The following is a 15,706-nucleotide window of genomic DNA, read 5'->3' on the forward strand; positions in this document are numbered from 1 at the left end:
ATAATTATTTCGAGTGCCCTCCTGTTATTGTTACCACATGTTTGAACTAGCAATCATTCTCGCTACTTGTATATTATAAATACTATATTTTGAGTCCACCCAGTTTGAACTTCAAGACGGTCTGAAAACAGATCGATGTAAAGATAGTTTTGTGCAAAAACTTGCTTTGTCCTTACAGAATACTGTTTATCGTACCTGCGAACTCACTGCATTCCCTTTGCTGCACTTTGAGGAATCTACCATCCTGGAAGAATACACATTCTATGCTGGGTGCATCAGAACTATACGACAAACAAAAAATAGAATATGAGGTTACATTTTTACTTTTGGGCGGGCGACTGAAATTGACAAACTTTTCATATTTGCTATGTCAGAGAACCTGTTGTTGTGCGTCAGAGGAGGGATGGGAGGGGAAGTGGGAAGTGGGAGACAGTTAACATAGACACCTCTCAGCCCCAGTAAGTAGTATACAATTTATTCTGCACAAACTGACTACTATGCGAACCCCGTAGAAAGAGAAGATGATCTTGTACTAAGAGTAAAGGCAGATTTCCAGGTCGTTCGCGACACGCCATGCATCCTGAACAGAGTTAAATGGTCACTACTACCCCGTTGTGAACTGTGCGTCGAACTAGGAAGGGGCATATTGAACATATACTGTAATCAAACCACTGGGCGTATTGTTTCCTTCGTTCAGCATTTCATTCTATTTACAATGTGTGAGTGAAGGAGTATCCAATCGTGGGGTGGCAGTGTTATATCTTCCAGCATGTTAAATAATAAGAAACGTTACTGCGACCAAAAAGCGAGAGGAGCAACGCGTTGATGCAATCCTTGACTGAAAAATGTGTCTTAATTACAGTGTGAGCAGTTACGGCTGTTTCATAATAATGGATATTGCCTGTAAGAGTCGAACCAGGAAACTTGTGCACACGCGCGGAACTTTATCTCTGTCTCCACCATACATCTATTCTCTTTCCTCAGGCACGGTAGCGGCTTGTGGTCTGGCATAGCAAATACGACGAGCTCGTCAATTTGTATCGCACGTCCAGAAACAACAAAGTAACCTCCTTTTCTCGATAAGAAACATTTTCCCCGGCAATCCGATTGCATCATCCTTGATATAACACGAAGAGTATCTTTCGAAGTTTTTCGTTTTACTTCTGATACGCCCTGTATATTTGAAACTATCACCCTGTTCCGGTTAAGTCAACGATGTTGATCCACGAAATATCACTGTACTATTTGTCACAAACGAAAAGTATTCATTTACTGGTATAAAGTCTCAAATCCCAGGCTGATTAAGAAATACCGTCGTTACTAGCAAGAAATATGTATACGTATTTACTGGCTCTAAATAGGAGTCCGTGGTGTTGCATTCCGCTGCTTGCGCCGTCTTTTGTTTCTTTCTTGAGGTCCAGGGCTGGCACCAACGAGCTCTCTTTCTAGCGAATGGGAGTGCGGGTATTTTGTTGAAAAATAGCATGATCCCTGGACCAATAAATCGTTTAATGAATCAGTTAATGCACATTAAGTGACAGTCCATCAAATTACATCGAATGAGAAAAATCAATAAAACGACACCAAAGAACTTCAGTGAGCAAAGACATCACAGACGACAGTGTTGGTCAAACAAAACACTTACGGAAGCGCTGCGACGTAGCAAAAATAGTTGTTGTAAGGCAGTAAAGTATGTATTCTCTAAAATAAAATATTTCGCATTTTTTCTTAATCAACCCCGGGATTTGAGACTTTGAGTAAAAGCAATTACTATCTTCCATTTGTGATAAATATTACAGTGATATTCCGTGTATCAACATCATTCACGTAACCCCCTGTTCCAGTTTTGTATTCCTGCACTTGGCATGCATTTTCCTTAGGTTTCTTCCCCGGTGACATCATTTTAGTCTTGAAATTGATCACTTTCTTGTCTTACTCACTATATGTTCTCTAATCTGCATGCAAGAGAGGTTCGCTTGGGAGGACATAGGGAGCTGCAATTTTAAAACGTTTGTAGGCTATCTCTTCTAGAGAGACACATTGAAGTGGAGTTCTCTGAACATAAAGCAAAATTAACCATAAGGGCAAATTCTGCAAAAAAAAAATGGGGGTAATTCCTATTAAATTTGGTACCCACATTATAATTTTCCCTCATCCTGAGGTTTTCATGGCCTACAGAGGAATTGGATTATTTTTCTTTAATATGTTTTGTTAATGAATGTGTTTTCCTTTTCATTTTTCAGGAATTCCTCCTAAAATAAATCGTCATTACCGCGGTCAAGAAATGAAGTTCTGGAACAAGATATTACCTGAAACACTGAACCAATCGACAGCAACACCATCGTATCCATTATATCCAACAAGACCTGAGAGGCCTCCTTGGGATGATATATACCCGCCACCACCCCCTCCTCCTAGGTACAAACCTTCCCCACCACCCCCTCCACCATTTATACCTGAGACACCTACTCGATATCAGACGCCAACTAAGAGGTACCCTCCAACAATTCCCCCTCCTAGAAAGAGCACTCTACCGACCAAAGATCCAAATGATGGCTATGTCATCGATCCCCCAAGCATTGTTGATGAGAAACAGACGTCGAATTTGGCAGATTCATCCTCTGTTGCACTAACGATTGTTATCATAATTGGAGTGTGTTTTCTGCTGGTTAACCTTTGTGCATTCGCAGCACTGTACTACAAACGTGATAAACTGAAGGTCCAAGAAGAATTAATGAAGAGAAAGTACGAAGACTTGAGGCTAAATGACCTTGAAGATGATGACGATGTTTATATGAAAGGAAGACGAAGACAAGAAATACCTGACGGTGATGAGAAAGATGGAAAGAAGAAAAAGAAGATGTTTGATAGTGGAGTTGGCGGACTAGGTGACGATGATTACGAAGCAATAAGAAGTGCAGGAAAGACTTTGGAAAGTACAGGAGTAAGAGGACACGAGGGAAGAATTGTTCTTGGAAGTTCTAAGCCAGGGGAGGAAGTCAATGCTCCAAGTGGTGGAGCTAGTGGGAGTGGAATGAAGAAGTGGGCTCTATCGCGCCAATGTAGTGCCAGCACAATGGACCCCAACACTAAGGTACGGGAGTGGATCGCTCATGAAGTGATCCAGAGATGTTCGCCTAGATTCAACAGGCGTATGATGAAGTCACCTCAACTACAAATGCAGCCTTCTACAAGCATTGACACATCAATAGATCAAATGTCTTACCAACAACACCAACCGCATGCATCTCCACACCCAATACTGGTTCATACTCCTAAGCCAGTAATACCCATGAATACTTTACAGCGGTCGAAAGCCAAAAAGATATCTGTAGCTGTTGATGCGACACCTGCCGCCAGAAGTGCAAGTTTGCAGAAACAATTATCTACCGAACAACATATGAGTAAGTCAATGGATGAATTAGGAACGTGCGTTTCAACTTCATCCATCACTCTGAGGAAACCAGCCTTGAAGAGATCAGCAACTACTGTCGAGGACTTAACTACACCAACCATGTCAAACGCACCATCGTCAAGAAGCACTTCTCCTAGGGATATAACCAGGAGAAGCACTACCAACATTAGCCTGCAAATGGGCCCACAAGTAACTGAAATACAAGGTAGTAGCGACGTTTTATGTATTAACCACCAACATTCAAAATCTGATCCTATAACGTCGCCATTTAGAGAAAACGACCCTCAAAGGCAGATATATCCTCACGTTGTTAACATTACTTTGGAATCCAAAGGTGCCATGCCCAGTAAGCAAATCAGATCGGCTCTGAAAAAGAATGCATCCGTCACAACAGACAGCTCAGAAGTAATAAATGTAACGTCAAGAGATTCTGGAGACGACACGAAAAGTCAAACAAGTGGAGATCCGCTGACAAATATTCAGAGGAGAAATTTTCCGAAGGTTTTGCCAGATTTTCCACAAGAGGACGGTACTTGCGAGGTTAATGACGGAGATGATAGGGATTTGAGCACAGTCCAATCTGCGACAGCTAAGAGGAGATCTCTCCCTTCAAATTCTCACCTACTAGTTGGTTTATTACCACCGGTGTACGAGTCGGGGAGTGCGTCCCAGCCAACAACACCTACAGCTCCTGTACAGTCATTTAAAGAATTCCAGCAACAGTTCTCTGCCAAAGTTCCTCCTCCACCACCTCCTAGAGTGTCATCCACTTTGGGCCGAAAACCTTCCAATACATCCCCTCTAAGTCCACCATCCCCTTCAGTTGTAACTGGGCCCCCTCGGTCTCCTACATCAGGTCAACCGAGGCCGGAACCTAGAGTCGTCATTAAACCAACACTAAAAAGTCCCATCACAGGGAAAGCACCAATAAAGACCAAAAATAATCAACCAATTCCAAGGGTGACTCCTAATAATCCTGACGCACTCCTAACGCAACCTCCATCCAGTCAACAGCAAAGAAGACAGCCGCCGATTGGTCAATCTGTTTCTACAGCAGCAGGTCCTACTTCCATCCCAAAAGGAGAAATTACTGTTCGTCCCGTTGGTGGTAAAATTCAACAAAAATCGCTACAGGAAAAAGTTGTGGGATCCGAGAAATCAAGCACATCAACCTCGACGTCATCTGAGCTAGATGATAGCAGTTCTAACACTGGAACCGTAAAAAGGGTGAAGAAACCTGGTACACCAGGTACTCCAGCAAAGGAGACTTCAACACAACCTCAAGACAATAAGCCAGCAACTCAACATCCCCCAAAGAACTGGTATACTAAATATAATAAATCGTTTCTGTCAAAATCCAAAGACAAAGACTGATTATCGTTAAATAAACTTCTTCTGTTGTAAAAATTATTCATTTTCTGAGGTAAAAAGGAGTATGAAAAGGAACTACAGCCATTCCGATACTATTTAGAACAAGGGTTTCCACATTATATATTACCCATATTTACTAGCACAGAGAATATCAACAGGTGATGCCAACGAAAATCAGTTTGGAAATCTAAGTTTGCTGATGATACCAGTGAAGATCTAAGCATTAAATACGCTGTTGTTAGAAAATGTATGCCTTCAAGTAAATTATTTTTCAATTACGGAAGATCAAAAGTATAGCATATCTTGCACCATGATAACTACTTTCTAGCAGGAAGTTTTCGCTGATTATGTGTAGGGCATATTGAGAATTTTCTCTGTTATAATTATTGGATGTACTTTTTGTCTTACTATGCATTACAGGCCTGAACTCTAGCATCTTATCCGAGTTAGTTACTGCAGTAGTGATGCAGAGATCACCGACAAGTTTTACAGTATTATACAATGCATATTTTGTCATTAGTCAGTATTACCTCAGCTGACCAGAAGAAAAAGTTTCTGAAGTGAATGAGATGTAACAGAACAGACCCTTGGAATAATGCATTCCCTCTTACCTCATTACTTTAACGGCAAATATAACGTTCATGAAAAATCTTCCTAATGCACTTGCTTATATTACGCAACTCTCTCAGTGTAGAATTAAACTCTGTTGCATAAACCGTCTCTTTATCCTTAATAGAAGGAAACTCAGGAGACAACTGTTGATTTATTATTTCAGTTGACTTACTGCATATGAATGAGAATAAAATGGAATAAAATATGCAAAATCAATCAATAAATTACAGATAAGGAGGGAATGTAGAAGTGAAATTACTTTTTTGACGAATTGTTGATGTCCCTATGCAAATCTGAGTGACTAAATGGAAGACGTAGAAACATTAATCACTAAGCGTATTTTCCTTTCTGTAAATAGATAATTTCAAGTGATAATTTGGCAGACGGTTTACCAGACATTTTTGTATGAGGGAGTTTCTGGAAAGACCAACGAAACGTGTAACTTAGGGAGCTTAATTATACAAATATGTTGAAACGCATTCGAGAATATACGTGGTACAAATCTAAGGTTATAATGAAATAGAACACATATTCTAAATAATGAAATTATAATATCCTGCACCAGTAGTGCCAATAATATTCAGTGTTTTAAATAATTTTCCGGTGTTTAATTTCGATTACCAGTTCGCAGTTCTCGAATATGTAAAAGAAAATGGAATATGATAGTCATATATACGAACTTCGGTTAATTTTCTTTGGTAATTTCAGAATAAGACATGCAATTTATGCATGGCTGGAAGCCATAAGTAAATATTATTGAGGTATAGAATCAGACAAATGGAGAGTACATCTATCACCTGAGTGATTCTATATCGTATGTATGGAAGTGCTGAAATTATTAATGGAGTTACTGCGAGTTTCTTCAAATCTTTGTGTAAGTATAGGTGAAATTTGATCAAATGGCACCCGTGTTCATCGTAAACTACCGAGAAAGGACATTTTTACATAAGCCTTGCGGGTATTTTGAGACAAATAGTTTAAGTATATTTGAATATCAACCTCCAACTGTGAGGTTGTGTCTGAATATCTCAGATGATGGACAGTTGATTGAAGTGCTTGACATTTTATACGTGTTTTGAACTGAACTGCACGTCATTAAGTTATCTTGCCAATATTTTGGTGTATTTATATTATGCACTGATAAAATCATTGAAACAAATATATTTTTGTGTTTCGGAGAGTTGATCAGGTATATAATTTTTTGTAGGAGGAAGAAACTATGTATATAAGTAAATATTTTTAAGGTGTTGTAAATATATGGAGATATTATGAATGCATGTGACTTAGGTTTATGTGGAGTGATGGGAAAAGGGAAGTGATTATTATAGACATGTACATATTCTGATTAATCTCTTTTATTTTGGTTCAACTGATTAAGAGTAACGTCACCTACAAATCTAAGGATTTATTAAAGTCTAGTTTCATTCAAAAGAAAAGCCCCAATTTTCCTTATTTGCACCTATAAATAGAGAAAATACATTTCATATGACAAGATGTTTAACTCATCACAAAGTTTACAGTATTAGTAAATATACAGATCTATTTGACACAAGTACCGTATATTGAAAATGCGTATTTCAATCCTTACATTATGATAAACTATTATAGCTTTAATTTCGTCATGATAAATGTTGCAAGGTGTGTTTTAAAAATATTAATGTATATAGAAGGGTGAACAGGAAATAAACGGTAATGTGTGTGTCGACGAAATCTTTCGCCAAATTCGTTGCTTCACTTAAGGTGCTGTTATATCCTGCTCACTCCACACAAAATGTTTTGCTATGTAATTAGTATGATACTTGAATGTTGTTTGAAATAAAGTTTGCAGAAGATTACAAAATGGCGTATATTTCGATAGTGTGTGGCAGTATCTAATTGTTAGTAATGATACAGTAAGTCATACTTTGCGACTATCATACAACAGTGATGCAAAATTTATTTGTCAAACTTTAACACATACACATGCAAACTCTTCCATCTCAAGCAACTTTCATTTGAAAGACAACGTGTTGATAATTAAATTTTGTGACCTACGGTAAGTAGCACTTTTACACATATGATATCAACCGTGCGTGATAACTATGTTTCATTTCTCAGACCAAGTACCTTGATGTTCTACCGAGAATAGTGATGCTTAATTATATGTTTTTCTTCGAAAGATACGAAATGATTAATACACACGTCTTTATTCTTGTCGTTTGCTATCGGTACTAGCTTAATATACACTAAAATAACAATGGCTGAACTTACGACCGTTTCGTGTGTCTCATTGGCATTTGTTGTACAAATATAGAAAATGGGATAATGCTCGTGGCTCTTGGTATCAACATGGTTATTATCATTTGAAGAAGATTTACTGGAAATATTAACTCACTTGTGAATAAGGAACTGCACCTCAATGCAATATTTTCGTATTTATTCCTGTAGTTTTTTTTCATTTTTGATGAAAAAATGTTTATCTTATCGTAAGATATAGCCTACTTCCTCTTAATCTTGATCGAAAATCTTTAACTTTTCATTGACTTACTAGCGTATTAGTACCCTTCGGAAAGCTAATTCTGAGTTTGCCATACATTCACATAAAATCCTCATAATTGTGTTATTTTAAAAAAAAATATTTTTACTATTTATTCCTATGTAAAACCCAATTAACATATGCCAAAATGTTTATTTTAAATTGTTAGTGACACAAATAAGAATTCACTGTACAGTAACAATGCAAATAAACCTAAAAATCATCGTAAATTAAAAATAATAACTTTGTTTTAATAAAAAGGACATCTATTATTGTAATCAAAACAGAAATGAGAAAAGTACTTCATGGATGCACTAGTTCGCGTTTTAAAGAAGCAGGACTTTCCACAAAAAGTCTATGTCGGCTGATATCATGTTCTCCAGGTTGTTGAATGTGCTCGAATGCGCCATATGATCATAACATGTGTTTAGAAGGCCCAACTTCAAAGCTTTAGTCATCTTGTTAATTAGGCTGGAGGTAATCTTGTACAGGAAGAAGGTGTCATGGATGTTTCACCTTGTTTCCAGAGGACGAAGGCCAAGTTGATTTATTACTTATGTGCTGTACGTGGGGCTTCCATGTGGTGGTAATCCAAGCGAATTGCCATGAACCTGTTCTGACGTTCTAGAAGTTGATGTGGAGAACATATCATAGAACAGTAATCGAGTATAAGGAACACGTGAGCATAAGACGAAAACTTGAGTTCTTGTGTGTTAAGCACAGAAGTAGACCAAGGCACATGGAGGCTATTAAAGAGAATGAATGTGCTCATCTGTACTTAAGTTAGGTGTTAGAATAATTCCAAGATCTCGCACACCAGAAGAGCGATTCGGGTTACAGTCAATTAATGAATATACAAAATAGTTATTTTATATAAGGATATTAGTTCAGGTTCAGCCCCGACCGTATTTATCGGTGCAATCTTAGGATAAGGTAACTCTTGCATTAATACATCTGTATAATTCATTCAAAAGTCGACATAAATTTCTTATATGTCAATGATAGGACTTTTAGACCATATTCATGGGATTTAACTCTGCGAAAATGTCAGTACAAAAGAGAAAAGTTAGATTACCATCTAGTAATCTTATCCTTCGTGAAGTTCATAAGCCTTTGTGATGAAGTGTATATAACTATCATTCCGATTTTTATTAACTTTGCGCCTGAAGTGACTAGAAACTCAGAACATACTAAAATGAATCAATGTTAGTTTCATATTCTTCACCCCTTTAGCCTGTTATTAGGATCGGGCAGGTTTAAAACAGTTCCTCTAAAGGACCAGATGCTTTGTTAGGTGTTCAGGTGAAAAATGGTAATGTTGGTGATGATGATGATGATGATGATGATGATGATGATGAATGTTTCTTAAAATAGTCTAACATATTTACTAGGCGCACTTTTAAGTCCTCCTTTCATAACTATATAACATACTTTGTAATTAATACTTTTGTATGTATTTTCCAAAAAGCAAAGTAAAAAATATTCAGAACAAGATAACTATTTTAAAATATGTTTCAGTATTATTCCGTCGTCTAATTACCGCCAGCTAGTCTTTTCAGCTTGTGGGCCATTGGCGATATAACGTCAGTTGGCCTCTATCACAAGGGTACGTTGAAGCTAGTTTTTCAATGGTTAAAACCACTTTTGGTTGAGAAATGAAACACGTTACACAGTAAATTATTATAGTATAATTTTGTATAAATAGTACAATAATAACGCGTGACATATCTGTTGGTAAGTATATGAAGCCACAGGTTATGTACAAACATCGGTATACTCCTTACTGATTCTACCTCAAGAACTGAAGTGTTCTTTTCTATTTTCCAGCAAGTAATATAATTGTTTGTAAGAATGATTACTATGTGAATAATTCTTAAAATTGTAATTCTGTGTATGTGTTTCGAACGGTAGGATATCATAGTATGTAATACAAAAATATGTATTTGTTGGAAAAATAAATTGTTGTAATAATGTATACAGATAATCTATTTCCTCTGGTGTTTGTGTTGTTTGATTGATTGTTTCTTTCCTTGGTATTTCTTTGTTCGTACCCTCCTTAATTCTGTGAAAAGTAACCAAGTCTGTACCGTACGCATCAACAACAAGCAACAATTGGGAACATGCATCATTTTCAAAAATATTTTTTTTGAAAAGTACACCAATGAAATAGTACGTAAACGTATTACATTGTGGTATGTTGCCTTGTTTTCTACCATTAAAAAAATATTTAATAGTGCCTTTCCGCAAGGCGAGTGAAACGGCCTCTGACGTAAGCGGCGCGCTGTGACGTCACGATCCAGTACCGCATGGAGCTCTATCAGCCGTTGTGCATCAGCCGTTGCTAAAAGCAGATTGTTTATTATTCACGATCGCGAATAACTTCGAAATGACAGAAGAAAGGTTCGAAACAGCACAGTCAGACAATCTACCATGTGTAGATGTCATCATTCTTGAAAAATGTGACTTTTGTGGCCGAAGAAATTCGCGGATAACAAGCAAGTTTGTAAGTGGCGTCTTTTATATACGTGCAATGTACTGTAACCCATAGTATTAGGATAACAACGAACCTGGATAGATATCACATCACTTTCAACATTTCCTTCTAGACTGATTCCCCTATTAAAGAAGAACATTACATTTTCGGGCTTTCAGCATTAGTAAAGTAAGAAATCGGATTTCAGCACTAACATAAACATATAGGTAGCATTATAGTACTAGTCCGCTTCTGTGGTGTAGTGGTTAATGTGTGCCACTCCCGGAGGCCCGGTTTCGATTCCCGGCTCTGCCATGAAAGTTGAAAACAAATAGTACGAGGACTGGAACGGGGTCTACTCAGCCTCGGGAGGTCAACTGAGTAGAAGGGTTTCGAATCCCACCTCAGCCATCCTCGAAGTGGTTTTTCGTATTTTCCTACTTCTCCTCCAGGCACCTAAGGCCACGGCCGTTTCCTTCCCTCTTCCTTGTCTATCCCTTCCTATCCTCCCATCCTCCAACAAGGCCCCTGTTGAGCATAACAGGTGAGGCCGCCTGGGCGAGGTAATGGCCCTCCTCACCAGTTCCATCCCATACTCAAAGTCTCACGTTCCAGGACACTGCCCTTGAAGTGGTAGAGGTGAAATCCCTCGCTGAGTCCGAGAGAAAACCAACCCTGAAGGATACACTGATTAAGAAAGAAAGAAAGAAAGACAGAAAGAAAGAAGGAAAGAAAGATCATAGTACTATAGGGCTATAATCTATCATTCCCCAAAAAATATATAATTATGGTTGGGACAACTGGCCTACCCACTCCCAGGGCCCATGAAAGAGAATTAAATATCTTTGTGGAGGGAAAAAGTTAAACATGATAAAGATAAATATGACTTCATCTAGTTTTCACAAGTCGGGCTGAGTGGTTCAGACTGTTGAGGTGCTGGCTTTCTGACCCCAACTTGGCAGGTTCGATCCTGGTTCAGTCCGGTGGTAGTTGAAGGTGCTCAAATACGTCAGCCTCGTGTCGGTAGATTTACTGGCACGTAAAAGAACTCCTGCAGGACTAAATTCCTGCACATCGGCGTCTCCGAAAATCGTAGAAGTAGTTAGCGGGGCGTGAAGCCAATAACATTAATTACATTTGGCTTTTAACAAGCTGAGCATATCAGGAAAGAAAAGTGTCCCGGTGACATTTTAGTCGCTCAATACAGGAATGTCTTTGGGTGCTGTGACTTTTACTTTTTTTTTTTTTACGTTACACCGTCACATATAGGTCTTATGGCGACGATGGGACAGGAAAGGCCTAGGAATGGGAACAAAGCGGCCGTGGCCTTAGGTACAGCCTCAGCACTTGCCTGGTGTGAAAATGGGAAACCACGGAAAATCATCTTCAGGGCTGCCGGCAGTGGGGTTCAAAACCCACTATCTCCAGGATGCGAGCTCACAGCTGCGCGCTCCTAACCGCACGGCCAACTCGCGCGGTATTTTTACCCTTCGGTTTATTGACTTGGCTTGTATAACCTAAAACTTAGGCTAAGTTGGATAATATTTTAAACACCTACATCACTATTTTCACCTGTGTGCAATTATGTTATTTATTTCATTAATATTATGATAATTATTATAATTGAGTATTGTTAACTTATAAGACCCCAACAGACAAGCATTGGTTTTGTGTAGAGTTATACATTTGTTAAATTCACGTTGTTTCCTTTCATGATGTACACGCCTATTCTTTGTTACATTATAGAGTATTTAGATATAGCCTAAATTTCTTTACCAATTAAGCTCTTCAATAAAGACATACATAACTGTCCCATGCCAAGATATATTGGTAGAATTAGAGCTGTCAAAATGGTTCATAACCCCTTTGATTTATTATCTTGACATGGATCACCCAAAACATAGGTTAGGTTTGGAGAATACTTTAATAATCAGCATTATTTAATGCACTGTTTTTTACTTTCATATTCCAAGATGTAATTGAAGCACTTAAATAAAGCATCATACATTAAAATTTAAAGTTGTACCACTAGAACAGCTGACATGGAAAAGTGATTTGAAAATTCAAACAAATTCATCTTACGTTAAAAATCTTCAAAAAAAATAAACTGTAGACTTTTCCGATATATCACCAGCATTTCTCCGGCTCGCCAAAATCCATTTCTCCCTAGTTTTAGCGTCTTTGGAACATTTATAAACAATTTGTTTGGTATGGTATGCGATGTGCTATTGCACATCGGAACTCTACACCATTTATAAGTTTTCTGCCTCACTGTCTGTGCAGGATTCATTTTAAGTCTAAAATATACCACTCAGATTATTATCCAATGTATAGACCTCGAATTTAACCATACTAGACACTAACGCAAAGTAGAAATACGCGAAGTGTATCCTGCTTCTCACAGCACACTATGTGTTACTTCGTCTGCTAATTCAGTCAACCTGTACGATGACGTCAGACCAATGAGATCGCGTGCTTGCGTGACGTGACATTTTCGTAGATTTTTATCACGTTTGGAGTTATTATTTGTACATTCTGATCACATTTTTGAATTCTGCATGAAATTTTGAATCAGATTAGCATATTTTTAATTAAAACCCCGGATCATGCATGTTCCCTATTTTGTAGATATGAAATCAAATAACTGGGAAAAATCCGAAGGAAAGCAGCTCAATTTGTTCTGGGTGATTTCCGACAAAAGAGTAGCGTTACGAAAAAGTTCAAAAGTATGGCCAGGGAAGACTTGGGAGAAAGGAGACGAGCTGCTCGACTGAGTCGAGGGTGTTTAGGGGTTGTAGTAAGGATGTAAAGGAGAGGGCATATAAGTATCTGGTAAGACCCCTACTAGAGTATGGTTCCAGTGTATGGGACCCTCGCCAGCATTACCTGATTCAAGAACTGGAAAAAATCCAAAGAAAAGCGCCCGATTTTTTTCTGGGTGATTTTCGACAAAAGAGTAGCGTTACAAAAATATTACAAAGTTTGGGCTGGGAAGAACTGGCAGAAAGAAGACGAGCTGTTCGACTAAATGGTATGTCCCGAGCTGTCAGCGGAGAGATGGCGTGGAATGACATTAGTAGACGAGTAAGTTTGAGTGGCGTTTATAAAAGTAGGAACGATCACAATATGAAGATAAAATTGGAATTCAAGAGGAAAAACTGGGGAAAAGATTCATTTATAGGAAGGGGAGTTATGGATTGGAATACCTTACCAAGGGAGATGTTCAATAAATTTCCAATTTCTTTGAAATCATCCAGGAATAGGCTAGGAAAACAACAGATAGGGAATCTTCCACCTGGGCGACTGCCCTAAATGCAGATAAGTATTGATTGATTGATTGATTGATTGATTGATTGATTGATTGATTGATTGATTGATTGATTGATTGATTGATTGATTGATTGATTGATTGATTGATTGATTGATTGATTGATTGATTGATTGATTGATTGATTGATTGATTGATTGATTTGTTGGTTCTATGTGGGGGTGGTGGTGGGGAGGGACGGGTATGGTTTGGGTGTGAACAAATACTTTAATACACCAATACCAGACAGCTCTAGCTCAACAGCATTGAGTGGAGTGCGAACAGCGACGGCGGTGGCATCTAGCGTGTTGGTGTGAACTGCATATTTGTCTATGCTACAGTTGAGAGGAATGCACTACACTTATTGGATATATTTTTGTTAAACTAATTGAAAAATCATAATAATTAAGAAGGAATTTTTAAAATATGAAATGCCTCCTTCATAAACCTCCAAACGAGCAATATGTTAGCCATGCCCTTCGCTATGTCTTAAAAAATGTAAAGCAGATTTTGTTTGAGGATCCACTCAGCCTCTGGGAGGAATATTTAACAACTACTCTCTTCTCTTCTTTCTAGCTTTTTCTCAATTATCTAGTGCAGCACTTCGTATGGACTTTGCCTAGTTTCCCGGCAGGATGCCTTTCCTAACAGCATTCATATATGAAGGGATATATACCATACTAACTATTGCGTGTTTCTGTGGTTGTTCTCCGTATGATATGTTGTGTATACTTGAATATACGAACACAAACCCGTAGCCCCCGATCTACTGGAATTAACAGACGCGATTAAAATCTCCGACTCAGCCGGGAATCGTACCAGAGCCCTCTGAACCGAAAGCCAGCACGCTGACCATTCCGTTGTGGTGATTATTGTTTTAAGAGGAAGTACAACTGGCCAACCATTCCCTATTAACACTAATCAGAAGGGAAATGGGAGAGGTCCAACACTCCGAAGAATGAAGGTATCGTAAAGAAAGTAGTGGACACGAAGCGTAACCATTCAGCCAACGCGCCAGAGGGGGCAGATAACTTAACAACATTCATGGTTTATTAAGATTTTGGGAAAGAGTAGCTGTAATTAAGGAACAGGAGTTTTGGTCCATTATTTTTGACTTCTTCTTCTTCTTCTTCTTCTTCTTCTTCTTCTGTAGGCCGATCTTCCTCCCGAACTCTACATGGGAACTCACCTCACGCTGCTATCTCGCTTTTGCTGTAATTTGCATTTTCTGTTTAAGCTCTGAAGACAGAAATACATAATATATAACACACATTGGAGTTACGTCAGTGAACTGCGATGTTCCTGACAAAGAAGTGTTCAAAATATCGTAAAGTCTCTCTCACAAATTTATGCACGAAGAATTACCGTACACATGTATGAAATTACTTGGAGAAGTGCTCAAGCCTATGCCAAATAATACACTGAAATAATATTCTTACGCCGGGCCGAATGGCTCAGACGGTTCATGCGCTGGCCTTCTGATCCAAATTTGGCAGGTTCGATTCTGGCTCAGTCCAGTGGTATTTGAAGGTGCTGAAATACGTCAGCCTCGTGTAGGTAGATTTACCGGCACGTAAAAGAATTCCTGCGGGACTATATTCCGGCACCTCGGCGTCTCCGAAAACCGTGAAGGTACTTAGTGGGATGTAAAGAAAATTACTTTTATTATTATTATTTTCTTACAGTAAAAAGAAGCTGACTGGATTCGAAACCCACGGCCTTCAATTTTCAATTTCAAGACTACCGCGATAACCATTACACTACAAGCCCACAAGTTTTCGATTGTGAAATTTATGGTACTGGTTAACAATCTGGACCCTCAAGTCTGAGTTCCACATTTGTTAATATTATTGGTTTTACGTCCCACTAACATTTCAATAGAGTATTTGATTGGTTTGCTTAATATAAGGGGCATAGAACGTAACCTCAACACAGATGCGAGGTCATTACATTTTTTTAGTACTTGCGGTGTGGTCCTTCTCAGTTCCCATGCCATTATCTTGCTGGGCAATT

The 15,706-nt window shown here is 38.4% G+C and overlaps 1 protein-coding gene across 1 annotated transcript in view; it reads left to right on the forward strand.

Annotated features, from left to right (window-relative positions):
• Window positions 1-9,893, forward strand: part of LOC136885394 (uncharacterized) — a 682,520-nt gene extending 672,627 nt beyond the window's left edge. The window contains exon 9 of the mRNA XM_067157906.2: window positions 2,244-9,893. Coding sequence (XP_067014007.2) covers window positions 2,244-4,789 — 2,546 coding nt within the window. The 3' untranslated portion in view covers window positions 4,790-9,893. The remainder of the gene's footprint in view (window positions 1-2,243) is intronic.
• The last annotated feature ends 5,813 nt before the right edge of the window (window positions 9,894-15,706 follow it).

Source organism: Anabrus simplex, chromosome 14, assembly GCF_040414725.1.
Source record: "Anabrus simplex isolate iqAnaSimp1 chromosome 14, ASM4041472v1, whole genome shotgun sequence".
In the NCBI taxonomy this organism is placed as follows: domain Eukaryota; kingdom Metazoa; phylum Arthropoda; class Insecta; order Orthoptera; family Tettigoniidae; genus Anabrus; species Anabrus simplex.